At 39.4% G+C, this 27805-nt stretch overlaps 1 protein-coding gene and 1 long non-coding RNA gene across 2 annotated transcripts; one reads left to right on the top strand and one right to left on the bottom strand.

Annotated features, from left to right (window-relative positions):
* The first annotated feature begins 9485 nt into the window (after positions 1-9485).
* LOC112180469 lies at positions 9486-11644 on the top strand. Its single transcript, XR_002928303.2, has 4 exons — positions 9486-9581; positions 10085-11211; positions 11345-11462; positions 11543-11644. It is a non-coding gene; the product is annotated as an uncharacterized LOC112180469 (long non-coding RNA).
* Positions 11645-14777: 3133 nt separating this feature from the next.
* Positions 14778-27787, bottom strand: LOC112178441 (TMV resistance protein N-like). The gene is made up of 9 exons (XM_024316584.2): positions 26987-27787; positions 26640-26668; positions 18947-20004; positions 18551-18829; positions 17109-18221; positions 16455-17008; positions 16281-16365; positions 15500-16165; positions 14778-15397 (listed from the first exon to the last, which is right to left on the bottom strand). Exons 1-9 carry the CDS (start codon positions 27694-27696, stop codon positions 14879-14881), a joined length of 5013 nt encoding a protein of 1670 aa, XP_024172352.1. The 5' UTR covers positions 27697-27787; the 3' UTR covers positions 14778-14878.
* Positions 27788-27805: the final 18 nt, after the last annotated feature.

Genomic DNA, 27805 nt, shown 5'->3' with positions numbered 1-27805 from the left:
GCCAAGCGCGCAGCTGCGCAGCAGTTGAGGGGCGTCTTTAGACAACAGTGCCAGTTTGCAACCGTTGTATGTTAAGCATGTCAGACAACATTTTTTTATTTTGTCTGTTGTCTGATTGCTCTTCAAACTTCAGTTCTTAGACTATATCTGTTGTGTGATTAACTTTAGGACAACAGAGTTCAATTGCTTCTGTTGTGTGAGTATAAATTAAAAGACATTGATTTGTTAAAAACCGATGCGTGATATAAATGATTGCAATGTGTTTCTGTCCCATTTTTGGCCATTCAGACAATGGGCATTCGTCATTATATCTAATCTGTTGTGTGACCATTTGAATATCCATTCCTAAATTAAATTGTGTATTACATTGGGTCATTTACCAAATGAACAGTAGTTCATCAAATGTAAATATTACAAACCATCAAATGAGTAATCTAACCATACTTCAAACTTCAAAAGAAAAAAGGTGCATTTCCCAATCATCGAAGCCAATATTTAAACTAGAAAAGCATTCTAGTGCATGCCCATCTACTTGGGACATCCACCTTTATATTGTTCCAAAACATGGCACATATATGGTGCATGAAAAATGTACCATCTACTTGGGTCTCTTTGGGTTTTGTGGTTTTTCATCTTCACAATCTGCAAATGTTGCAGTAAAGAAGCTTGCTTTTTGAAAATGGAGGACTTGAGTTGTGAAAGACTTGAGCTTTGAGGCAGTTTAGCTCAGCTGGGGAAGTGTTCCATACCTTGCTACCACATATGAAAGAAGAAGAAAAAAAAATTATGTAGATAGAAAAAATAAAATTGTAAAGCACCATAGTCTCCAATGTAACAGAAAAGCAAAAACAAAAATTGAAACCAAAAAGTAAAGTTTGACATTTCCTGGAAAAAATTAGCATACCTTGCCACCATAGTCCCCATTCCGTGAATTATATGCTCTTTCAATTACAGGTGAAGTATGTAGCAGATAATGAGTTGACGTCTTCTTAGGATAGGAAGGTGAAAATTTGGTGTCCCGTGCACAATATTGCAACAAAAACTGAATGGACGAATAAATTGACCATACTAGAAAATTCTTTTTAACGCCTCATCCAAATGCTGCTAATCCCCATAGCGGTATCTCATAACATCATTTCTGACCTAATTATAGATATGTAATTTCATACATCATATTAACTTGGGCACATAACACAAGAAAACGAAAGCATTTGATGTTGATGCACGAGACCAAATCTATCTACCTGTGCATTAAAAAAAGTCATATATTAACTTAGAAAGCAGGACAAGGTCTGTGCTGCACAATTGGATCCATGCAACATGAATCATCACAGGAAGCATTAAACCTATGAAAAATGATTAAGAAAATGAGAAAGACAAAAACCTGCTATCAGCTCTGGAGCCTACAAGTATCTTTATCTGTTGATAACTTGAAAGACCTGCAGGCATAAACAAATTACGTTACTTTGGCTACAATTGAAAATCAACAAAATCATCTCTTATGAACTAATGAGTTTGTAACACTACAATGAATAGTTATAACAGGTGACTTCATACCTCTAAAACCAAGATTCCATTATTAATTAGAAAGCACAACATTTTAAAGCATATTTTCAAAACAAACGTCTAAAACATTGCTGGTATAATTCATAAGGCCATTAGTTCCAAGTATCCTCTTGGTCAATTTGCTATTTCTACAAGAGACATGTGTCCAAGGAAATATTGGAGACACATAGTATATCAGAACCTTTCTGTGCATGAGCATGTAAATATAATTTAAGGCCAGCTTGCTATTTCAAGTTTAATATGTTTTCAAGTCAGCTAGTTTTACATGAAAAATGTTGACACAAGTCAGCCAGTTCAAGCACAAAGGGAAGAAGTGAACATAAGCTGGAATCAATAGACAAGCATTTATAGTCATAACAAAAGAAGTCGCAGCATCTTAAATATAGTGGCCTAAGTTGCAGTTTCACACAATATAACAGAAAAACAGCAAGTCTAAAGATCAAATGCTGTACAAGACTTCGAGCATAACTGGAAAGATCATCCTTCTTCGAAAACACATCCATTTCCTGTGGTTCACATCTTTTTGGCTATATTTAGATATTTTCTTGGAAACATTATGGCCGTATTTGGATATGGATAAGAAAAATTGCAATCGATCTTAATACTGGTCAAACTAATTTAACTGGCAAGCCACCAATTTCATAATGTCCAAGTAATGATAATGCACAGATTGTCTGTCTTCTCTAATAATGTTGATATTTACTATTCTTCATTCAGTATATCTCTCATCCTTGGTGATCATAGGTTTTGAAAAGAAAACATACAAATAAAAGAAAAGCAAATTTGAATTTCCTTCTATTAAGAATATGTCTAAAACCCTTCTTATATGTTGTCTTTATTTGCTTCAGCCAAATACATCAAAGTACAGCAGGTCATGCAGCATTTCTAATATGCTCAGTTCATCTATAAAAACTTAACCTTTCTCTTTTTGTCAAATAGATGGACTGAGCATATTAGAAATTTAACTTTCATGAGCGAACTCTAACTGGAAAATTTTTCTTTTTTTTTTCCTGAAAAGAAAGAAACTTCTTGTTTACAAAATTTAAACTGCTGTAGCATTTATCCCAACACCAGTAGAATACCCATTCCCCCAATATTGTTTGATCAAGATAAACAGTACAACACTGTAAACAAGATCTTCACCTCAATGGAAAAAAGAAAGAAAAAAGTAATCAACCGCAGTTTGTAATAAACAAACTTTATTAATTCTGTATCAGAATTTTTTTTTCTTAGATGCTAGCAGGTATCTGCAAGTACCGGTGGATTAGAAGTATCCTAGAGTCAAAGATGCAAAAAGTCAACCTAAACATATTTGAAGTACTGGATAATTGTATGTGCAGTATGACAGTATCAGAGTATCCTGAGTATCCACAACGGGATACAACAAGTTTTGACGTATATGTGCTTCATAATGTCCGATGAAGAAAAAAAAGCAGGACTATAAGTAGTCCATAATTTATCTGTAAAATAATCATATACGATAATTCTCCACAACATCAACTGAAAGCAGTAACAAGAATATTCCAATCTGAAAAGATTGCAGAAGTTGAACTCGGATGACACTAAAGCCCAAAGAGAAGTCTGGTAATCAACCCTATACAAGATTATGAATCAAAAAACACAAAGCTCATAGAATTCAGTCTAAGATTCTTACCTTATAATTATGTTATAATTGTGCTTTTAATTTCCTCTTATAATGGACAAATTTCTCTAAGGAATAAGATCAAAGCATACTATAAAACTAAAGGGATATAACTAATATTCTCGAATTTCCTCTGCATTCTAGGGAACTTATTAAGGTCAGTTTATTTAAGAATTCACGGAACAAAAAAATGATGTATAACAAAGAGTCTTACCGACATGCAATGTAAAGACATGCAGCCTGTACTTGCTCTGACTTACGGCCCCTTGTGAAATTCCGCTCAATCACAATCTTCACAAAAGCAAAGCAGATTCAGAAACTGAACAGTTCACAAGTTCTGTATAAAGAACCGTATTGAATCTTAAATTCAAGTAATAGTACACATACTCTATAAAAGCGTTTAGCTATGTCAATAATTTCTTCATTGTCTCCCATATCTAAAGCATTTCTCATACATCTCAATTCATATTCGGCTGCAAAAGCATAAAAATAAAAACGATAGATCGTTAATATGCCAATTCATCATCATCTTCATTCTTCAGTAACTCCTAACCGTCATTTCTTATGTAACTATGATAACATTTGAACATGATAAACTTCATTAAGATTTCAGAGGTTGAATATGAAATTTAACCATGTAAACTTGTGACAAATTGAGTAACTCTGAAGAGCAAGTAAGCAACCAATAGGAACAAAGAGCCTATTTCAAAAGAACAAGTACCACGCAGTGTGGTAAGATTCTAGGCTCGGTATACAAATAAATCTTATACAAAATGCATAGAAACCTTTAAATTATGAAGCGGCAAAAGAACAGGGGAAATCTCAATGCTCAAGTTTGTGTAAAAACAAAGATTATAGGCTGATAACTCATATCAATAAAATCAAATCAGGAAGTCAATCTGTGATAACCAAAACAATCAAATCCCAACAGAAAGAAATAACAACGAGAAAGACAGCACCTGAATAGCGAAAGCACTATGTGTATAACAGTCGGAAGAACAAAAACTAAAGGGAAGAGATGAAGCTCGATGAGGAGCTCATAAACGTCTCGTTAGCCTTGTCCCGGTCACCGTTGGCTTTGCGAAGCATCTTCTGCTCCCCATTGCTTTGTACTCTTCAGAATCTCAGACAAACTCAGCAGGCTCTGCGGCATCTAAAAAAAAATTAAAACCCTAAATCAGAAAAATATTTGAAGATTTCAGTCCAAATTGATGGAGAAAAAGATGTGGGTACCTCTTGAATCGGAGACGTAGAGAAGAGTGAGGAGGCTTTAGTTCTGAAAACGAAGCAGGCTTCGGTCCAGCTGTTATCAAAGAGAAACTGGCTGACGAGGAAGGTGATCTGGACGGGTGTGACGGTACCCTTTCCCAAATTCTCCGATTTCTTGGCTTTAGATTGCTTTGCTATTGTTCTCCAATTGATGATTAGGGATCTGAGGGATGGGTTTCAGTAGAGAGAGGGTGAAATCCACTGGGCACTTAGGTGAGGAGCTAGGCGCGCTTCGATTGGATCGATGATGGATTTTCTTTTGATTGGACACGAAGGTTGGTTGTGGATGAAGAAGAAGGTATCTGTGTTTCGGGGAGAGAAGGAGACTGATGAAGTTCATGGTGTTTTGTATGGCGTTGGAAATAAATGAAGTAGGAGACACAAGTTGCTAGCCCTAACTTAAGTTGTCAAACACCAGCCAGTTCGCTCTTTTTATTTTGTATTCATGAATCACACAACACATAAATGAAGTTATGTTGTCTGATTCTGCACACTTTAAGTTTGAGCTGAGGCAACAATGAGGGGAAGTTCCCGCTCTATGCAATCAAAGTTTCAATTTTAAGGAGGGAATGAGTGGTTTTTGGAGGCACATCCAAACCTCTGATATATCTTCCTTCATCAGACAACACAAAAACAGAAACTGTTGTATGACATTTTGCAAGGTACACTCATACAACAAATATAACGATTCTGTTGTACAATGTAGTATAGATTTAAGGCCAAATCTGAGTCATGGTAGGAGGGAAATCTGCCGCTCATTTTTTTTTCATTCACACAACGGTTCATTCTTGTAAGTGTGGTACAATTACCTTCTTGCTAAAAAATTTTGAATTTTAATAGCCTTATACAACGCAAGTTTTCTAAACGTGTTGTATGATTCACTTTCTCTCATCACACAACGATTTTTTTTTTTTCGTTGTGCAAAAAGTGTTGTGTGTTTAAATTATTGGTGTAGTGATTACCAAACGGATTGAGCAATTACAATTTGTATAAGTTTGATTGTATTTTGGAATAGACTTTGGAAACTTTGATGTAATCATTGACTATTTTCTGTATCAATAAAGTGTCGCATTATTATTCAATGTCATGGACATGTGTTAATTTCCGAACTTTATTACTTGAAAGATATAAGAGCCAATGGTTTTCATGTGAAAACACATTGTAAGAATGGACAAGAGTTCCTTTGCATCGCCTCTAATGACTACGGACATAAACGAGTATTAGAGAAACTTATGTGTAGCTCTAGTGGGTTGCATGCAACCACTATTCGAGTCATTGAATCAAACCATGTCATAAGAGATGACTTATGGGATTCTAACACATATAGGCTTTGGCAAGACAGTTTGGGATATCCAGGTCGTGATATGATGTTCCGTATATTAAATACTTCACGGACATCCATTCCTCAAAACGAAAAGAAGTACGAACCAAAGATTGGTCCAAAGAGTTACTTCGTTTTGCAAAGCTTGCTCTTTAGCAAAGATAGGATCGAGACCATCCTATGCAAAGGACACTAAAGAAAATATACCATTCTTGCAAACAATCCTTGCAAAGAATCCAAGGTGATATTTGTGGACCTATTCAACCAACTTGCGGACGTTTAAATATCTCATGATGTTGGTTGACACGCAAACACACTGATCACGTGTTGTGCCATTATCCACCTGTAAAAGCTACGTATGCTATACTCTTAGCACAAATCATATGACAATGGGCTCACCCCCTAGATTCATCCTTCAGTCAAATAGATTTGACTATGCTAGAGAGTTTACATCGAAGACTTTCGATGGTTATTGCAAAGGGACTGATGTTAGACATCACATTCCCATATACACGCCCAAAAAGTCTCGCGGACATAACTACGATGGTAGTTCAGACATTGGTGATGAGCACCAATCTTCTTATATTCGCTTGGGGTGATGCAATATCGCATACAACTATGCTAATTTCTCTACGACCTACCGCCACTCAATGTATATCTGCGTTACAGCTAGTGACTGGGTACAAATATTTTGTACTTACGCACATTCGGGTGAGCCATTTATGTGCCAATTGCGCTGCCACAGCGCCTATGGTAGGTCCTTACAAATAAGTGAGCAACTTAGTTGGATTTGAGACTCCAACAATCGTCCGCTACTTAATGCCCTTGCTAGGCGATCTCTTTCCCGTTTGATTTACGGATGTCACTTTGATGAGACAGTCTTCCCATCGTTAGGGGGAGATAAGAACTCGAATGTTCAGCAGGAACGACAGGAATTGTCGTGGTCTGTCCCCACTATGTCTCATCTCGATCCCTATTAAAAGTGACGAGATCACACACATTTGCTGCAAAACGACAGGAATTGTCGTGGTCTGTCTCCACTATGTCTCATCTCGATCCCTATTAAAAGTGACGAGATCACACACATTTGCTGCAAAAAAATGCCTGCAAGGAAGGACGTCCCTATAAGAGGACGTAGCACCACCCTACACAGAGGTAGGCAAGGCGCCAATGCCATAGAAAGTGGCACTCTGGTGTTACAGGCCATGGCCCCAGCTAAGATGCGTGGGAAGCCTGTGGATTCGAAGGATACTTTAGCACAATCCTTGGATCATCGACACTCAAACATCCGTCTTATGAGTATCTTCTGGATTATGGTTATCGTTGGGGGACGCCTCAACGTCAAAACCTATTTATGAGAATATAGAGCTCTGTGAAAATTACACTAGTGTACATAAGACGTGGAATAGAAACTTCATCATAAATTGATGATGTATTTGCGCATTTTGATGCATATGAGTTTGTTGAGATCGATGATATCGAACCACGCTCCTTTGAAGCATGAATACCAACGTAGAGAAATTTAGCCTAAATTGAAAGATGCGATCCAGGTTAAGTAAGATTCTCTAATGAAGAGGAAGGTCTTTGAGCCAGTGATGCCAACACCTCCTTACATAAAACCTATTGAATAATGGGTCTTCGTTAGAAAGTGTGTTGAGAAAAAGATATGGCAATCTCGCCTTATGGCGCAAGGCTCTAGACCACGGAGCGCGTTTGCAATAGAGTTGAAACGCTTACTAAATGTGAATACTTGATTGGGAAGGGATATGCCCGCGCGTTTCCATAACAAGTTTCGGATTCTATCGCGGTTGTCATGTTAGACATGATCTTCATTAGAAGCCCTTAAAGTGTTAAGAGAAACCGCTGAACACTTGAAATCCGAGTTTGAGATAAAGGATTTTGGGGAACACGATTATGCCTCAGTTTGGAACTTGAGCATCGTGTTGATAGATGCTTAGGCATTTTGAAAAAGGTCAAACCTTCAAGCACCCCATAATCATTCGTAGTCTTGATCTTGAAAAGGATCCTCTCCGTCTGAAGGATGATCAGACGAAGATGTGCTAGAGGCAAAAGTGAGAATAAACGCATTATTGTACTTAGCTCAATGCACAAGACTAGACATCTCGTTTTAACATAAACTTGTTAGCTAAAGGTATAACTCTGCGCCAACGCGACACCATTGGATTGGTGTAAAAGATATCTTTCGGTACTTGAAATGTACGATCGATATGGGCTTATTCTATCCCTACAAAGAGATGATGGAATCAGACCCATCACACACCAGAAACGCCGCCAAACGCTGGCCTGCGCTTTCTATCTCTACCCCAAAATGACATAAGTGTTTTTGGAAGGTTTTGCTGATATTGGGTATCTGTTGACCCATACAAAGGCCTCCCCAGACTGGTGAAGTGTTCACCATGGGTAAGACCGCGATATCTTGAAGGTCTACAGAATAGATCTTAGTCGCTATATCTTCGAACATTGCAGAGATTATTGCTCTTCACGAAGTAGTTCGTGAATATATATATGGACTGGATCCATAGTTACGCATGTTCGAACAATTGTGGTTTGAAGTCTACCACAGATGAGCCTATAAGCATTTAAGATAAATGCTGCTTATTTTGAAACAAATGAAGCAAGGCTGCATGGAAAGCGACAACATCAAGCATAAAATCAGTAATAACAGACTCTCCTAAAAAATCAATAAAAGGGGGAGATGTCTACATATATAGTCTCGAAACGTGAATAGTGTGTTGTGCTCTTTTTCCCTTTCGACCGAGATTATTTACTCGGCAAGGTTTTTAAATGAGGCAACGAGAGAAGCACCACGTTTGGGAGACACAAAGGAGATGTTGAAATCAGGGGGAGTATCCAGAAGCATACCCACTTGACCATCGTGTACTCTTTTTGTCCTTCGTCTAGGGTTATTTTGTCCCACTGAGTTTTGTTACCTGGCAAGATTTTAACGAGGCACATCTTTAGCATGGTCGCCCCACTTATACTACATCCTGAAGATGTTTTGATTCAACATATATGCTTTTGCTCATCTTTTCCCTTCGACCACGGGTTTTTCCCACTGGGTTTTCCGGGCAAGGTTTTGTGCAGCAACTCTATTTGCATCCCTCTCGTAGACATATTATCTACTTATGATGCTGATAAGAAGACTCCACTTATCTCCGAAGCTGTGATATTACTACTCCACACTCATGCGCGTTGTGCTCTTTTTCTCCTTCGACCAAGGTTGTTTTTTCCCACAGGGTTTTATTACTTGGCAAGGTTTTTAACGAGGCAATTTCGAAGCGCACGACCTAGACAATACTATTGACATGAAATATCCAAGGGGAGTGTTGTAGTATATATGAATCATGTTGTATATATGAGTCATAGTATAAATGTTTATATCATGTATACAATAGGTACTTGAGTGTATAATATAGGTATAGAGACTTGTGTGACAAGCTTTATGCCAAAGGGCAACAAGCATGGCAATTATCATTATCACAGCCACCATGTGGAGCTGCAGCTGTAAATGTAGTTGTTATCAAATTGAGTTTCTCTTTGAGCTTTCACACTTCAAATGTATTCCTATAAATATCTCTTTGTATGAGATGAATAAACACACATGAATCTCCATTCTCTCTGAAAGATTACTCTCTCTCTCTGTATCAATTTATACTTGTCCTCAAACACTAATGAGGTTTTGCTATAGTGTTAAATATGAAACCCACAAGGCCACAACTGAAATTCTATTGAATATCTAATCATAACAAGTTTGGGACAAGGGTAATTTATTTTTGAAGGCCTCATTACATGCTCTATGTTTTGGATAGCTTCTAGTTTCTATTTTTTGGACCCAAACAGAGAAAATAAAATAAAATAAAAAATTCCACAGCCGTAATGAAAATTCTGCCTGGCTGCGTGGGAGATTATCGGTTGGAGTTGGGTTTTCTCCATTTCATTAGTTAATGATTTTAAGTGTGCAGTTCTCATTAGGAACCAAATGTAGAAGGTTACTGGGTTACATCAGCCTTTGAAATTGATTTTCCCACTAAGTGACCTGTCCAAATATAGCCTTTACTTGTGTACCCCATATTTATGGGTTTGCATATGATTTAGGGTTCAATGGCAGTATATCATCTCTTGTATTGAGGACATTACGTTGTCTGATGACCAAAAGACATTAGACAATATCTAGCTTCTTTTTTATTGCTTTTGTTTCTGCCACCAATTAATATGAGCTTCATAAATTTCTTAAACTGTTTTAAGTATTCAACTTTCGGTTACAGGTGCATGAAGCGATTGCACTAGAAGAGTCTCAAGAATTCCCAGTGGGGATTGTCATTCAAGAAATTTGCCATGGCTTTTTACTTGGTGGTCGACTTCTAAGACCAGCAATGGTTATTGTCTCTATGGGCCTGGCAGTAAGAAAACTGCTGTGGCCACTGAAAAATCATCAGGGTCACTTGCAACAGCTGCATCGGTAGAGAATTGACAAGTTTTTGTGCAAAAGCCGAGTTAGATGTAGGGATGATGAAACAGGATTGGGATTGTAAGTTGTAATGGGTAAGCAGTTCAAAATCATGATGAAAAGCAGCTTGGTGGTCTGGACTTTTATCTCACCGGCTCTCCTTACTCCAAGCTTGCCATTGTACTTGTCTCTGACATTTTTGGTCCTCACCCACCACTTCAAAACCCAATATTTTTTCATTTGGTGGTAGTATTCTGCTTTTTATATCAACTATTTGATATGGGTTATGTATGGTGGAACCGATGGTCTTTGTGTGCTTTTGCATCTTTGATTTGGTGGGTTGTGATTTTCAGGTTGTCTATGTTAGTGGGTTGCTCTGTACATCATTAATTGGCTTCTGAAAGAATCTATATTGGACATTTACCTTTTGCCTTTCTGGATCATATTCTTATTTTTTGTTTCATTTCTTGATAAATCAATAAAACTAGCCTTGGTAGTGTTGGATTTTAGCCATGAAATGTGTATTTTCAACTGCTCTGTGACATTAAAGCTTTATGTTTTTCTGCCTGTGTATGAGGTTTGCTTGTTTTCTTAATGTACTGGATATCCCTGTGTCCCTAGTTCTTTCTTCTTTCTTTCTTGTTGATGTTTTCACTCTCCTTTCATCTTTGTGGTCTTTGTGTGATTTAATAATGGTGCTCTTTTGCTTCCTTGGGGTTCAGCGTAACAGGTAAGTAGCAGAGAAATGGACAGAAGTGAAATTATTGAAGCAGCAGACAATCTCACATTGCAGATACCTTGCCCTCTGTCAATTGTTGCCATTGCTATATATCAATGGCAACAGAAAACGAATAAGTAGGCACTGGAGAAGTTTATTCCTGAAGGAAACATCTTTTTCAAGTTGATACATGTCCGAGCAAGATTAACTGAAATTCAACTTCCCAAGTAAGCTTATGCTACAACTATGTTGGAGCGAAGCTGTGTGTATCTGATGGAACTTTTCTTTCTTTTAAAAAATGTATACTGTATAAAAAATTGAACTCGATTGACTGATACCTTCATCATTTTGTGATTATAGTAGGGAATTTGATTCCTATTTCAGAAGTATAAGATGTAATAGCTGCATATAGAAGGACGTGGAGTGGCAGACAAGTGAGCTGCTTCTTCCACACTAGAAAATGTGTGCTCTTAAGAAGGTATGATTTTCTTGATTGTTGAAATTTGATATAAAGAAGTCCAGGGAACAAGAGCGTAATCGGCTTTATTTTGAATGTAGGTGCAAGTTGATGTTGTAGTCATTGAGTCAAATAATGTGGCAAATGCAATAGCAGAGGAGTTTCTAGGCCTGCTATAAACAATACTGTAATAGGTGCCCCATCTCGTGGTTTGTTTACAAGGTATCCATCCAACTTTCGGTTATGTTTGCAGTTCTTTCTACTGTGATTGGTTACTGTGCGAAGACATATATCAGGTTACTCTACTTATAGTTCACGTCTTCTTACATTAATTGCTTGTTCTGAGGATATTGTTCCTGCTACTAGAGAGAGGAGCCTCACGTTAACTTCCTTATTCTAATTAATTTTGGGACTGGATAATTATGAATACTGTTGCCATCAATCAAATCATATGCCCATGATTAAATGGTTGTTTATGTCTTCATTGATGCTAGTTAAACACCAGAATATTTACATACAAAGTTTGAATATGCACAATGCACCCTTGGAAATGTTCTTGAATGCAACTGCTTTATGTTGTAAATAAAAAACAACTCATTTAAACATCATAGACCTAAACTTGTGAGTCATTGCTTGAAAGTTTTTTCTTACAAAGCATTTCCAGTTGACTTGAAATTATGTTTGTTGGGTTAGGCTTTCTGTGCTAATTTATTGTGTTTGTCCAAATGAAAGAGGAGGAGAATGTCTCACTGGAAGTTTTAGCAACCCAGGCATATATCCCTTGGATTTCTTCCAGGGAAGCAAGCTGCTTGTAATAGAGGAAAAGCAAGCACCACATGTAGTGAAGGCTTTCCCTAAAAATGACCCATCTAAGCCCTGCAAATTGCTTTCCATATACGGAACTATTGTTACGTTTTTACAAAGTCCAAATATTGTTCATTGTAGTTTTTTTTTTTTGCTTTTTCTTTTGATGTTATGTACTCCTCAGTTTTATTTAATACAGATTACTGTTCTTCCATATAAGAAAATGTACTTCATACGAGTCATTTTCAAACCACTCTTAACTAAGTAAAAACAATTGTCCGAGAGAATTAAACATAACTAAAATGACAGCAAAAACTGTTATTGGAGCCATTTGAGCACAATTAGACTACATCAAAAACCATCCTCCAATAAAAACTCAAAACAATAGTTATTTAGGGAAACCTATAGTATCAAAAGTGGACAGCCAACACAATTTTCATGGAGGAGGTTTTTCGATTGCATGGAATGCCTCGCTCAATCATCTCGGATCGAGATCCAATTTTTCTCAATCACTTTTGGGAGGCATTCTACAAGCTTCAAGGCACCCAATTGTGTCGCAGCTCTGCCTATCACCCCCAATCGGATGGTCAGACGGAGGTTGTAAACAGATCACTTGAGCATTACCTCCTATGTTTTGTTGCAGACAAGCCATCTTTTTGGAGCACTCTACTACACTGGGCTGAATGGTGGTACAATACCACCTACCATTCAACCATCAGAATGACCCCCTTCCAGTCACTTTACGGCACACCTCCAGCTGCGAATCGCTATCTACCCGGTTCAACCTCTGTCCAGTCAGTCGACCTTGCCCTCCGTAACAGAGTCAATCTCCTCCAATCTCTCAAGCAACGCATTGAAATTTGACAAAAATTGAACTGAGCGTGAATTTGAGATTGGGGACTCCATCCAGATAAACAACAATCCCTCATCAAACGCCCTTCACATAAGTTGTCGCCCAGATTCTACGGTCCCTTCAAGATTGCAGATCGAATTGGAAAAGTTGCATATCGATTGTATCTCCCTGCTTCCTCTCGGATCCATCCGGTATTCCATGTCTCTCTCCTCAAGCGCCGAGTGGGCGATTCAACTCCTCTCTCACAGACACTGCCTCAATTTGATTCCAATGGTGAGGTGATCTGGACTCCAGCGCGAGTTCTTGATATGGCAGTCGTACAAAAGAAAAAAAAAGGGCTGTTACTACTTGGTTAATCCAATGGACTGGAGAAGATGCCACCTGGGAAGAAGCCCATTCCATCATGGCCCGTTTCCCAGAGTTTTGCAACCGAGGTTGGCTTGGCTTGCGACTTAGGACGGCGGGACGTGTTAGGATCAACTAGGTTAATCTCAACACTAATCTGTCTTTTGTAAGAAGCCCAAGGCGGCCCATTAATAGTCCTAATAGTTCCAAGAAAACTGATGTAAGAAGTGGTCCTGTGCCACATGTCTTCTTCCCCTTTTGCCAAGGATTGAACTCAGTCTTCAATCCTTTAAATATTATAACAGAAGACCAGAATCGGCAATGAAGAATTTTGAATGAATTTTAGTAATCTTTCTCTTTCAACTTGCATAATAATTGTGAACCTATCATCCGATTACTTGTTCTGCAAGTTAGGACAACAAATTATTGCATTCCTTAATTGGTATTGATAAGTCCACGAAATCTTAAAATATGATCTTGTCCAATTCTTTGCATAGACATAAAGGTAGCAAATGGTGTTTTTTTTTTCCTCCTTATATATATATATATATATATATATCTCGCTGTAGTTGTAGGGCTTATGTGTCAATAGTTCGTTTTACTTCACATATTGAAGAGAATTTCCTTACTATTGTATTATAAATACTCGTATAGTACTTGTTTGCAGGTTTTCAGGTCTGGCAGAAGCTGATTAGGGTTCTGACCGTTGCAGTAGAATGTATTAGTTTGTGGCTTTGGATGTTGAAATAAACAGTGAATCTGTAAACTTGGTTTTCGATCGAGTTTCTAAATTGAGTATTAGATGCTAATGCTAGAAGATGCTCCATTATTATTCTTCAGGTTTACGTGTAATTTGAATCTTAAAGAGTTTACTTCATTCTATGTATTTGTGATCTACAACAGTTGCTATTACACCCCAATTCTGGTTTACCTAATAAAAATCCCAGGGAATCTGTTTTTGTTTCGTACTCTCAGATACAATCTACCAAAACAAAGAATCTGGACTCATGTTCATTGTTATAGTCGTGAATCAGTTTATGGAGCTATCACAAAATGAACAGGTCATTCAGTAACATTACTAAACAAAATGAAGTCATTCAGTAACATTACTAAACAAAATGAACAGGTCATTCAATGTAATACTAATCAAATTAATAACACCTCGAGTAGAAGCAAACATTATTCTTAACACCACATTATTAAGCACTAGATATGATCTAGCTTTAAGAAAATATCACACAACGTTTTTATCTCATTCTCCATTAGGTAACTCTTGTGCTGGCAGACTTTTGCCTCCTGTCAAAGCAAATATATATCGGAACTTCAGCCAAGCCAAATGAGAAGTTGTTGGGACTTACAAAATTAATCTAAGCCAAAAGGCTACTCACAATTAAGTTACCTTCTCCATGATTTAGCAGCAGATGGTGGGGGATGTTCAAGGTAATTCGGCGTGGGCTAGTGTTTTTACAAGACGTTCAACGTCCTCCTTAAATAGTAGACGAAGGGCACAACTATGCACTACTCCTGAGCTTGGACTAGACAACAACATAGTTATCCTGGCCAATTTGCATTGTCTCCAAACATTACTACGAACTTTAGTGCGCGGTATATAAAAGAACCAAGTCGCATCGTATTCCGATGGCTCTTGAATCTTTAAACGTAATTCAAAGTTGTAATCAAATAAGCCCTCCCAAGCAACATCAGAGGCCAGACAGCAAATAAGCATAACCTCCTCTGAATCAGCAGCAGTACTGCCAAGACTAATGTTTGGATATTGATCGTGGGACAATTGAGAACATACGGCAAAGCCCAACCAATTATCATCATTGAACACATTCAGAGGCAGTTGGATTTCTGCAGAGTTGCCTTGGTTGATGAAAGGCATGAACCATTTCAACTTGAAAATTTCAGCTCCCTCGAAGTGACAACAAACAGGATGAGGGTCAGACCAGTCCTGTAAATATGAGTTCAAATGTCAATAAAATGCCAAAAAAGAAGAAATAATAACAAAAACTGTGCATATGAGAGAGAGAGAGAGACAGAGAGAGAGAGAGACCCAATTTCTATATTTTTGTAAGTGCAATTGAAATTGTTTTTCCCGTGGGGTTCTAGAATCATGTTCTGTCATTCTCTCTAAATTTAGGGCACCTTGCCATCGTATCAATCGTATCCATTGTTCTACCACCAACTTATTGTGAGATTTAAGAGAATCTTCCCTTTGCATGCACCGGATAATTGTATCAGCAAACCCTTGTATATCTTCTTGGTACACAATACGGAACCCACATGTTTGAACCTTTACATGAGCGCTATCACTGATCTTGATGTAAAAGTCCATTGCAGTCGTTAATGTCTGAGTGAACAACACTTCAGGAATTTGTGCCCGTGGTATGTAAATAACCAATAGTTGATGATGTTCTTCTGACAATGGCCTGACGTGCTTAAGTACTCGGGCCACACCCAAACGAAATTTATCCCCAGTTCTTGGTGTAACAAATACGCGTACCCAATAGTTGTCCTTTTCCATTGTCTGCCCCACTTCCTCTACAAGTGATGCATATATTGCAAATCCCATCCACTTCTTGCTCTTGTGTAGATTTTGAGGCCGCTTGATTGATGCTACAGTAAAACCAGCCCTCTGAGGAAAGACAAACGACTCATGAAACCACCCTGGCCTTCCACTGAGGTTAAATTTGTACGTTTTAGAATAACAGTTTAGTGCCTGAAATTAATTTTGAAAATGTGAAATTTAATTAACAAGTAACATCTTTTATATCAAAGATAGAGATTAGAGATTAGAGAGATTCGATGCTAGATAGAAACACAGACGGATCGACCTCAAGGTATCTTGGAAGAACAGACTCCAGGTTCTTTCTCAGCACACGTGTGGATTCTTCTTCCAAGGGTGGAATGAATTTCTCCCTGCAATATTTAATTGAAAATAAGTACGCATATAGAATACAGAAGCGGCATTTAACTATTTGTGCATCAGAAAATTAAATATATTCTACCATCTAAAAGATGGACGAAGCCAGGCAGAATCCCGTAGAGAGCCGGCGTCCTTTTTATTCAGCACAATCGGTTGATGCCTACGGATTCTGGAATGCCATCCAGCATCTTGCTCATAGAGTAGATGAATTCCACATTTCTGGACCACCATGGATGGATTGGTGGTTTCAAATATAGCTCTCACCACAGTTGATTGATTTAACCCCCATCGTGGAAACTTCAGACACTCTATATAGAAAATTATAAGCAGATGAGAACTTGATGCAAGGCAGCTGAGTCCTATCCCGAACACTTGTGGTTCCAGGCGCACAACATCAGTTTCGATTGTGACTTGATACGAGTAATTAGAAAAATCAGGATCCGGTTCAATAAGGGAGAGAGCAGTGTGCCCCTTGACTGAGAATATAGCACCCGCGGCAAATCCCTTCCACTTGTTATCATCGGCCAGATTTTGAGGTATCGGGCTTAATATGGGATTTCTGGTAGATATAGAGCTGAACCACTCTGGAATTTCATCTGTAGGATGTGCGCTACTGAAATCTGAAAAGAAAGGCTCCTGCAACGCAGACACAAAAGCATCTTTAGCTAGTAGTATGAGAAAAAAGGATAGATATATAGATATATGCTCTGTTTTTGTTATGAGAAAGAGATATTACTTGTTTTAGAACTGTTATCCGTGGCACACGATAAACTTTTATCCCCTCTGGATGATTATATGTCACATGCGCTTGTAGAGGTTCCCCTACAATGCTTGAAAAATTCAACCCGGACGAACTTTGCTGTGAGACTCCAAGTGCTGAAGAATTGAGGGAATCGATAATAGTCAGTCCCGACTCCGATGAATTCAATTCTTTGATTTGATTTGGGTAATCTGTCAGTGAAGTACAATCTTGTGCATACACGTGATGAAGACTTAACGGAAACTTCTTGGGCAGCAATTGAAGCCGTCTGCAATTACTCAAGTGCAGAGTGTCGAGCTTTGAGAGTTGAGAGATACTTTCAGGTAATCGCACGAAGCAATTACCAGTTAAATCTAAAAATTCCAAGGAGATTAGGCTGCTAAAATCATTGAGAATTGCTCCATCCATCAGATTGCAATAACTCAAGTCTAGCGCTATCAAATTTGATATCGAAGCCAGGCTTTTGCATGATTCTGAAACTAGACATTTACATCCTTCGCAGGATAGATACCGTAGATTCTTCATGCCTACAATGAAAGATAACTCCCTTATGGAAGTTCCACCAATTGTAAGCTTCTCCAGACATATCATACCTTTCAGATTCTCAGGTATCTCATCAATTTTGGAGCAACCTGTTAGATGGAGACTTTTCAAAGAAGTCAAGCACCCAACGGTATCGGGAAGATGCAAAAGGTTTTTACAGTCTGTTAGATTCAATATGGTAAGACCAGTCAAGTGTTCAATTGATGGAGGCAATTCCTCAATGCTGGTCCTATCCAAATGAAGCTCCAGCAAGCTTTTCATATTTCCTTCAATTTCTGGAAACTTCTTCAGCCCTGAACAGAATGAAAGCCTCAATATTTGGAGCGATTCAAGGGCAGTGAAAGGTGGAAGGCTCTCAATAGACCTGCAATGTGTCATATTCAGAGAGACAAGTTTCTTCAGAAATCCAAGAGACGGGTGAACCTCCACCAAGCTGGTACAATATTGAAGCTCCAACTCCTGAAGATCAGGAACCTCAGTAAAGTCTGGAGTCGACATCAAGTATGGTGAACCACTCAGATCAATAAGCTGTAGCTTGCTCCATCCCTGGCATAATTTCAAAGATGATCATCACATGATTTAGAATAGTTATTACACATTCTTTTGTGATTCCAAATTACAGAAATTAGTAGAATCACAGACATGTCGACGTGAAAGCAATGTCCAATCATAGTATGAGAATGCCATATTAATTTTTATGGATGTGTGTAACTGAGGACGACCAGGGACCTTATATAGTTACGTAATTCTTTTTTTGGTCTGAATATATAGTTACGTAATTCAAAAAAGCCACTTCATCTTTTCTAATAAATGAGACTATATAGAATCTAAAATCTCAGCTTTATGAACATGCATAAAATTAATTGTGATCTTACTTTTTTCCCCCTCCATAGTTGTTTGATGCGGCTAAATTGCATGCGAACTTCAACAAGTTTATTTGCTTGAAATTCTGACGGGAAAGAATCCAAAGGACACTCATGCCACTCAAGATATTGTAACTCATTAGAAAGATATGTGATGTTTCCGAAAAACTTCACATTACAAATCTTGAGCAATCTCAATCTGTCCATATTTGAGAAGGCATTATCAATTGAGTAGACAAAATCGTCTTTTGTTGGACATTGGAGGAATATACTTTGAGCAGCACTCATCGCCTTACAAAGATCAAAGAATTAGTTATTGCAGAAGATAGACCATAATTAAAAAAAAAACAAAGATAAATAAATAAATAAAAACAATAGATGAGTTTGAGCACTCAGCTGTTTCATTACCTTACTTCGACCAAGAACATAGATGATTTCATCGGCAAGCCACAACCTGCTACGATTTTCGGGCTCTTCAGGACTTTCTTGACGAACAATATCCCAACCCAGTTCTTGTACCAAGTCATGCATCCCCAATTTGCTTCCAAACAGCGTTACCAAAGATTTCTGTACGAGAACCTCTATATCAATGTCCGGGCAGTGGCCACTACCTTGTAGTATACTTGTTACACGAGCTATGTTCCATCCCTTAAAGAAACATGCGATGTCCAAAAATATTTTCTTTTCAGTTTCTTCTAATCCATCATAACTAGCTTTAAGAACATTGATAATCTTTTTTTGAGGATTGTTTTTAAGTCTATCCAATGCACTAGACCATAATTTTACATTCTTACCATAAACAGAGGAACCCAAAACTTTAATAGCTAATGGAAGACCATTAGCATATTTCAAAAATTCCTTGGATAGCTTGAGAAAATCTTTCCCAACCAGCTGGTCTTTCTTAAAGGCTTTCATACCAAAGAGCTCAAGAGCTTCGCAAGCAGTTAATGGATTCACCTTGTATACTTTATCCACTCTAAATAAACTGAGCAAATGTTCATCTCTTGATGTTAGGATGATCCTACTCCCTGGACCAAACCAAGTGCGATTACACAATGCTTCCAATTGTTCTTCTTGATCCACATCATCAAGAATGAGAAGAACCCTTTTAGTACATAGTCTATGCCTGATTATATCTTTTCCCATTTTAGTGGTCTGTACATTTACATTACAATTCAGCAAGTTCAAAAGAAGTTGCTCTTGTAAATGAATTGCACCTTGCTTTTCTGTTTCCTCTCTAACATTCTCAAGAAAGCTACAACCTTCAAACTGAGCTTGTACCCTTTCAAAAACCACTTGTGCAACAGTTGTCTTACCGATACCACCCATCCCACAAATCCCTATGATACGAACATCAGGACACCCAATGTCTAAGTACGAAAGCATTTCATTCAGGTGAGAATCCATCCCAACTAAACCCTCATATATTGGGATTAATTGATTTAACTCGGTGAAAATCCTTTCAATGTTGAAGGAATATCGATTTAGTGTGCCTTATCAAACTAGGAGTAGCAATAGGAGAGAAGGTTCTAGATTTCCCAATCCTACACGGATTGGTATTCCTTGTAACATTAGAACTAGCACTTTGTAATCCCTATATATAGGGCTCCTATTCTCAATAATAAGAACACATCTCTCTCATCAATCTCTCTCAAATACATTATACTTAAACACGTTATCAGCACGACTCTAACCACAAAACAGAAAAACCAAAACTCATTCACAAAGCAGCCCCTAGCCCGAGCTAGCTGAGCCTTCGCTGCAGCCCGAGCACCCGTGTGCTTGCAACCTTGCACAGCAGCCCCTGCTGCCCCCTCCCTGCAGCCCTGCGTTCCAGCCTGCTGCCACCGAAGCATCCCTGCTGCGCAAACAAGCCAACGCACACCCACTGCATCTTTTTCCCGTTCCTGTGCACATCCGTCTTCTTGCAAGCCTCGAAACGTCTAGTTCGGAAGCTCAGATCGAAAAACTTTCTTCATCAAAGTTGTTCGTATCTGTCTCTTCCATCTAACCTCCGAATTTCAGCCTTATCGGAGTCATATTGAGATCTGTACACCAATCGAGGTACAACCTGTTCAGAACAGAATCTGCCGTATATCTGCTGCCCCTGCAGCACACCCACCTCAGCAGCTCTTCTTTCTCCTGCTGCAACCTACTGCTACTGCAACATCACTGCAGCCCCTGCTGCCCCACGCATTCAACACCACATCACGCCTGCATCAACACGCGCGTGATCCAAAACCCGAAATCAACAAGTAAGTATTTAAGCAAGTAAGTATTTTAAGAATAAAGTTCATGCCTTCAGCATTTTAAATACTTCTTCTTTTCTCGGGGACTTGAAAACCTCCCTTCTTCTACATCCCACCTTTCTTATAACGTGGGTTCGATTCTTGAAAAGCGGAATCGTGGGGATTCACGCAATTTAACGAACTAAGAGCGTTCGTAAGACTTCGGACTAAGAGCGTCCGTAAGCATCGATTAACGACCATATAAACATCATTGTTTCGGTCTAATCCAATTATTCTTGGAAATCGATTTCTTGGTAGCATAGCTCGGAAATCTTATTTAGTTTTCGTGGAAGCATTGACTCCGAAACTAACTTGTTTTTGTTTCATCTTTCAGGATGTCAAACACAAACAAACTCGATTTTGTTCCATTGGATTATGCAGGCAAAAGGTACTTAATTTGGGTCACTGATGTCGAGATCCACCTCATTGCCCGTGATTTATTGCATACAATCCAAGAGCTTTGTCCTATAGAAACAGCTCCAGACCCTCAAACTGAGAAAGATAATTCCAAGGCACTTGCCTTCATGAAACGTCACATGGATAGTGACCTACAGTTTGAGTTCATAAATGAGCATAGCGCCATAAAGCTTTGGCATGCGCTTCGCGAACGATATGGCAATGTTCGTGACTCCATACTTCCGAATACAGAAGCAGAATGGAAACATCTTCGCTTTTCTGAATTTGACACTGTCATGCAATTTTATGCGCAAGCTCTCAGCATCAGAGCAATGATGCGTCTCTGTGGAAAAACAATCACAGAAGACCAATTGATTGAGAAAACCCTCAATACCTTCCCCGTCTATGCTATGAGGTCCTCTGACTTATTCCGGACTCATGTAAATGCAAGGCGGATCACAAGTTTTCAACAGCTTATTGAAGCTATGGTCATTACTGAAAGACATGGCAATGAACTTGTGAAAAGAAGATTTGATAGGCTTCAAGATAGCTATCAAGAGCATCGTCCTATGGCTAGAGAAAGTCGCCATCGACGTCATGATCCATACGATCGAAATGCTCAAGAAGGTAATCGCTCAAGGCGACAATCCCACGACCGTAGGAGGCGTGATTTTGAGGGAAATAGGGTTGGAAACCATGGAGCCAACGTTGGCCATGGGCACCACTTTCCAACGCCACTAGTCCTAAGGACTATGCATATTGCGCCAATGCGCCTCAATCAAGGGAGAATCCTCTTTATGGTGTCTATTTCTGATATGGAACGTCTGATCAATGGACCTGAATTTGCAATGTACCTACGAAGGTAGTCGCATCATGGTGATCAAGACTTCGAGTTCACAAAGACTTTAAATCTGGCGATGAAGACAAAATACCGCAGATTTTTATTTATAGTCTTTTATTTTTCCAAGAATTATGTCATGGCAATTATGCCTTATATCAATAAAATGACTTATTGTATTAACTCTTTCCCTCTAGGCGTACTCAAGAGTACTTGTGATGTCTAGGCAAGGTTTGATCTGAGAGAACGGTTTTAAAAGTGAGCAACGCTCCACCAAAATCTCGCCTTACCTTACCTGGTCACAACTAAATTGAAATTGCCGAACGGATAGAGTGACTACGATTTGTCTACGATTTGATTTTTATATTGGATTAGATTATGGTCACGAAACTTTGGTGTCATCATTGGATATTATTAATAAAGTATCGATTTATTTTATCTCATGTCGTAGACATGTTTTTCGAACTTTATTATTTTAAAGATATAAGAGCCAATGGTTTTCATGCGGAAACGCATTGTGAGAATGGACAAGAGTTCCTTTGCATCACCTCTAATGACTACGGAAATAAACGAGTATTAGAGAAACTTATGTGTCGCTCTAGTGGGTTGTATGCAACCACTATTCGAGTCATTGAATCCAACCATGTCATGAGAGATGATTTATGGGATTCCGACACGTATAGGCTTTGGCACGACCGTTTGGGACACCCAGGTCGTGACATGATGATCCGTATATTAAAGACTTCACACGGACATCCCTTTTTCAGAACGAAAGGAAGTAAAACTCGAAATTTGGATCAAGGAGGAGCACCTGCGCCTCACGGCGCCTTTCCCCCTCAAGTCCGGCCATCCCCGGTCGGCGCCGCCATCCCCCTGCGGCCCAAGGGTGGCTTTGACGCCACCCCTGCTCCCTTGACTCCCATTTTTACTTCTAAGGTCCATTGTGATTTCATGGCTCAACCAAAATCCTCATTGGTTGTTTCCAAAGCCCATCATTCGTTCTGCAAAGCCTGCTCTTTAGCAAAGTTAGGATCGAGACCATCCTATGCAAAGGACACCAAAGAAAATATACCATTCTTGCAAAGAATCCAAGGTGATATTTGTGGACCTATTCAACCACCATGCGGACCATTTAGATATTTTATGGTGTTGGTTGATGCATCGACACGCTAGTCACATGTCATGCTATTGTTCACAAGGAACGCTGCATTTGCTAAACTCCTAGCACAAATAATTAAGTTACGGGCTCACCACCCTGATCATCCCATTAAGTCTATAAGATTAGACAATGCTGGGGAGTTTACATCAAAGACTTTTGATGATTATTGCATGTCCATTGGGATTGATGTTGAACATCCTGTTCCTCATGTTCATACCCAAAATGGTCTCGCAGAAGCCACCATTAAACGACTACAAATGGTTGCTCGAGCATTGGTGATGCGCACCAATCTCCCTATTTCTGCTTGGGGCTATGCAATATTGCATGCAGCTGTGCTTATTCGTCTGAGGCCCACTGCCACTCAACCCTTCTCTGCGTCCCAGATGGTTACTGGGTATGAGCCTGATGTCTCACACTTACGCATATTTGGGTGTGCAGTCTATGTGCCTATTGCGCCGCCACAGCGCACCAAAATGGGTCCTCAAAGACGATTAGGCCTTTATGTTGGATATGATTCTCCAACGATTATCCGCTACATAGAACCCTTGACAGGCGATCTCTTTACCGCTAGATTTGCGGATTGTCACTTCGATGAGACAGTCTTCCCGTCGTTAGGGGGAGATAAGAACATCAATGTTCAACAGGAACGACAGGAATTGTCGTGGTCTGTCCCCACTCTGTCTCATCTTGATCCCCGAACCGCACAGTCAGAAATTGAAGTGCGGAGAATTCTTGATCTTCAGAACGTAGCAGATTCGATGCCTGATGCGTTTTCTGATATCGCTAAAGTGACGAGATCACACATACCTGCTGCAAACGTGCCTGCAAGGATTGATGTCCCTAAAAGTAGAGGACATGACGCCAACTCAAGAATGCATGAGCATGGCGCCAACGTCCCATCTCTCAATGATGGTGACGTTGTGGCTAGGCCCACGGCTCCCGCCAAGAAGCGCGGGAGGCCCATAGGTTCGATGGATTCTCGCCCAAGAAAGAAAGCGAGTTCGGCACAAAATAATCCATTAATCATCGATGTAAATAATCCATCTCATGAGAATATTCCGGATTATGGTTATGTCCAAGAGACATCATTGGGGGACGCTCCAATGTCAGAACCAACTCCAGAGAATAGAGAGATCTCCATAAATTACACTAGTGTACATGAGATGATGGATAGAAATTCTATGGCGATTGATGATGCATTTGCATATCATATTGCAAAAGGAATTATAGAATATGATGATATCGAACCTCGCTCTGTTGAAGAATGTCAACAAAGAGCGGATTGGCCTAAATGGAAAGATGCAATCCAGGTTGAATTGGATTCACTAACAAAGAGACAGGTATTTGGGCCTGTAACGCAGACACCCCCAAGTGTAAAGCCTGTTGGCCATAAATGGGTCTTTGTTAGAAAGCGTAATGAGAAAAACGAGGTTGTTAGATACAAAGCCCGCCTTGTGGCGCAAGGTTTCTCACAACGCCCTGGAATTGACTACGAGGAGACATATTCTCCCGTAATGGACGTTATAACGTTCCGCTACCTCGTCAGTTTGGTAGTTTCCGAAAAACTTGACATGCAGCTTATGGATGTGGTTACAGCATATCTCTATGGGGATCTAGATTCAGAGATATATATGAAGGTTCCAGATGGACTTCAATTACCCAAATCAAGTGGCTCTAAACCACGGAGCGCGTTTTCAATAAGATTAAAACGCTCACTATATGGATTAAAACAATCTGGACGGATGTGGTATAACCGTCTAAGTGACTACTTGATTGGGAAGGGATATATTAACAATGAAATATGCCCATGCGTGTTCATTAAAAGAACAAGTTCCGGATTTGCAATCGTAGCAGTTTATGTCGATGACATGAAACTAATTGGAACTCTAGATGAGTTGAAGGAAACTGCTAAATACTTGAAATCCGAATTTGAGATGAAAGATCTTGGGAAAACACGGTTTTGTCTCGGTTTAGAACTCGAGTACCGTAGTGATGGAATCTTGATCCATCAGTCTGCATATACTCAGAAAATCCTAAGGCGCTTTAATGAAGATAAAGCAAAGCCTACGAGTACTCCCATGATCGGCCGTAGTCTTGAGCCCAGAAAAGATCCGTTTCGTCCAAGGGATGAGGACGAAGAACCATTAGAGGCCGAGGTGCCCTATTTGAGTGCAATAGGCGCATTATTGTACTTAGCTCAATGCACAAGACCGGATATCTCATTCGCAGTGAACTTGTTAGCTCGACATAGCTCTGCGCCAACACGCCGCCATTAGATTGGTATAAAGACAATCTTTCGATACCTAAGAGGTACGATTGATATGGGCCTATTCTATCCCTACAGAAAGAAAAGGAATGACGGAAAATTGGGATTGGACCCCAAAAGGCGAAACGCCCCCGTCCATGGAATGGCCGCCGGCCATGTTGCCGCCGCCGGCGCCGCCACCGCTCATGGTGGCCGGCGTTCTCCTATCTCCCTCCATCAAAACGACAATGATGTCTTGATGGGTTTTGCTGATGCAGGGTACCTCTCTGACCCTCACAAAGGTCGCTCCCAAACTGGTTATGTCTTTACCATGGGAAGCACTGCGATATCTTGGAGGTCTACAAAACAGACCCTTGTTGCTACTTCCTCAAATCATGCAAAGATTATTGCTCTACATGAAGCTGTACGTGAATGTGTATGACTAAGGTCTGTAATTCGACACATTTAAGGAAGTTGTGGTTTGAAGTCTACCACAGATGAACCTACATGCATTTATGAGGATAATGCAGCTTGTATTGAACAAATGAAATTAGGTTTCATCAAGGGCAACAACACCAAGCATATATCGCCTAAGTTCTTTTATAATCAGCAACAACAATCACTTCTAAAGATTGAAGTGAATCAAATCCGATCAGAGGATAATGTAGCGGACTTATTCACTAAGTCGTTACCTAAATCCACCTTCGAGAAACATGTGAAGAGCATCGGATTGAGAAAGTTATCCGAACTCCCACGATTATAGCAATCAGGGGGAGATATCGACATCAGGGGGAGTTATGATGTCTACATGTTCGATCTCGAAGAGTGAAGGACGTGTTGTGCTCTTTTTGTCCTTCGACCAGGGTTATTTTTATCCCACAGGGTTTTTTGTTACCTGGCAAGGTTTTTAACGAGGCAACGGATGAAGCGTCACCACCAAGTTTGAAGCGGCACAAGGGGGAGTGTTGAAGGAATATCGATTTAGTGTGCCTTATCAAACTAGGAGTAGCAATAGGAGAGAAGGTTCTAGATTTCCCAATCCTACACGGATTGGTATTCCTTGTAACATTAGAACTAGCACTTTGTAATCCCTATATATAGGGCTCCTATTCTCAATAATAAGAACACATCTCTCTCATCAATCTCTCTCAAATACATTATACTTAAACATTCAACAATTTCTTGAATGACTTTGGATTCGTACCTGTAAAGTAATGAAATATTCTTGCATATATTATGTGTACAAGATATAAAGCAAGCAACAATTAGATAAAGATAGTGGAAAATTATATAATGCCAATCTATTTCTTCATTCTGAGATTCAAATTAGAAGAATTAGAAATAAATTTGACTTAGTTCTACACATTTATAGATTTTGAGACAGATGTAAACGGACTAGCTCTCTTTTGAATAACGAATTCTCGATCACAAAAGCATATGAAATCACAGTCGGCGACCTGGCGTAATAAAAAAGTTCAACCCAAAACTTATCAACTGTAGTATAGATACGTGGAAAGCTTACTCATCTTGCAGATGCCATCCGGAGAGATTGCCTACTTGAAAAAGCGCGTCTTTCCACCTCTTTACTTTGTCTGGTTCCGCTTTAAACCGCTTTTGATGTTTCTCAAATGCTTTCCCAAAGTGATCACCTGTTTGTCTTCGTACCTCATTTGGATCAACATCGTAGAACACTGGGAGGACTTTTTGTCCCATGGCTTTCATGCAATTGGCGACCTTGGTAATCTCATCCAAACACCATGTAGAATAGGCGTAGTTTCGTGAGAAAACAGCAATTGTATACCTTGATTCTTCGATTGCTTTCAAGAGATTTGGACCAATCGATTCCCCCCTCTCGAGTTCTTCATCATCTCTGAAAGTGGATATACCTTTCTGTTTGAGAGCAGTATAAAGATGGTCCGTGAAATTTTTGCGGGTATCTGTACCTCTGAAACTGAGGAACACATCGTACGTGAGTTTACCGGATGGTGGAGAAGAAGACGAAGAAGAAGAAGGAACTATATCTGTATTGGTGGTAACTGAAGAAATCAGTAGTGTTGCTGGTCTCTGTCTATGGCGAAGATTGAAAGCCAGAACGCAGCAGGAAATAGAAACAGCGGAGGAGAAGAACAACAGGTACAACCCTAAAGAGATAAAGCCACAGAAAAACAAAGCAGAGAAAAAAACTAGCGGGCAAATGGAAGACAAGAGCATAAGCCGGACAGGGAAGGCCATCACTCTTCTTAGAATGAGAATGAACAATTTGGACTTTGTTTTATAAGAATGGGAGTAACACTGCAAAATATAAGAATGGAAATCAATACCCCAAAACAAGTAGATTCCA

The sequence above is a fragment of the Rosa chinensis genome, chromosome 7, assembly GCF_002994745.2.
Source record: "Rosa chinensis cultivar Old Blush chromosome 7, RchiOBHm-V2, whole genome shotgun sequence".
Classification (NCBI taxonomy): Eukaryota; Viridiplantae; Streptophyta; class Magnoliopsida; order Rosales; family Rosaceae; genus Rosa; species Rosa chinensis.
Note: the sequence above shows the minus strand (reverse complement) of the source record. Positions and strands in the feature narration are given on the sequence as shown.

Bases quoted from the DNA above. Each gene is read 5' to 3' on its own strand.
- LOC112178441 (XM_024316584.2), bottom strand. From the start codon at position 27,696: ATGGCCTTCCCTGTCCGGCTTATGCTCTTGTCTTCCATTTGCCCGCTA. The intron at 26,669-26,986 runs GTAAGCTTTCCA...ATTACTTTACAG, and splicing joins GGATGGCATCTGCAAGATGA to GTACGAATCCAAAGTCATTC. The intron at 17,009-17,108 runs GTAATATCTCTT...TCTGCGTTGCAG, and splicing joins GGATAACAGTTCTAAAACAA to GAGCCTTTCTTTTCAGATTT.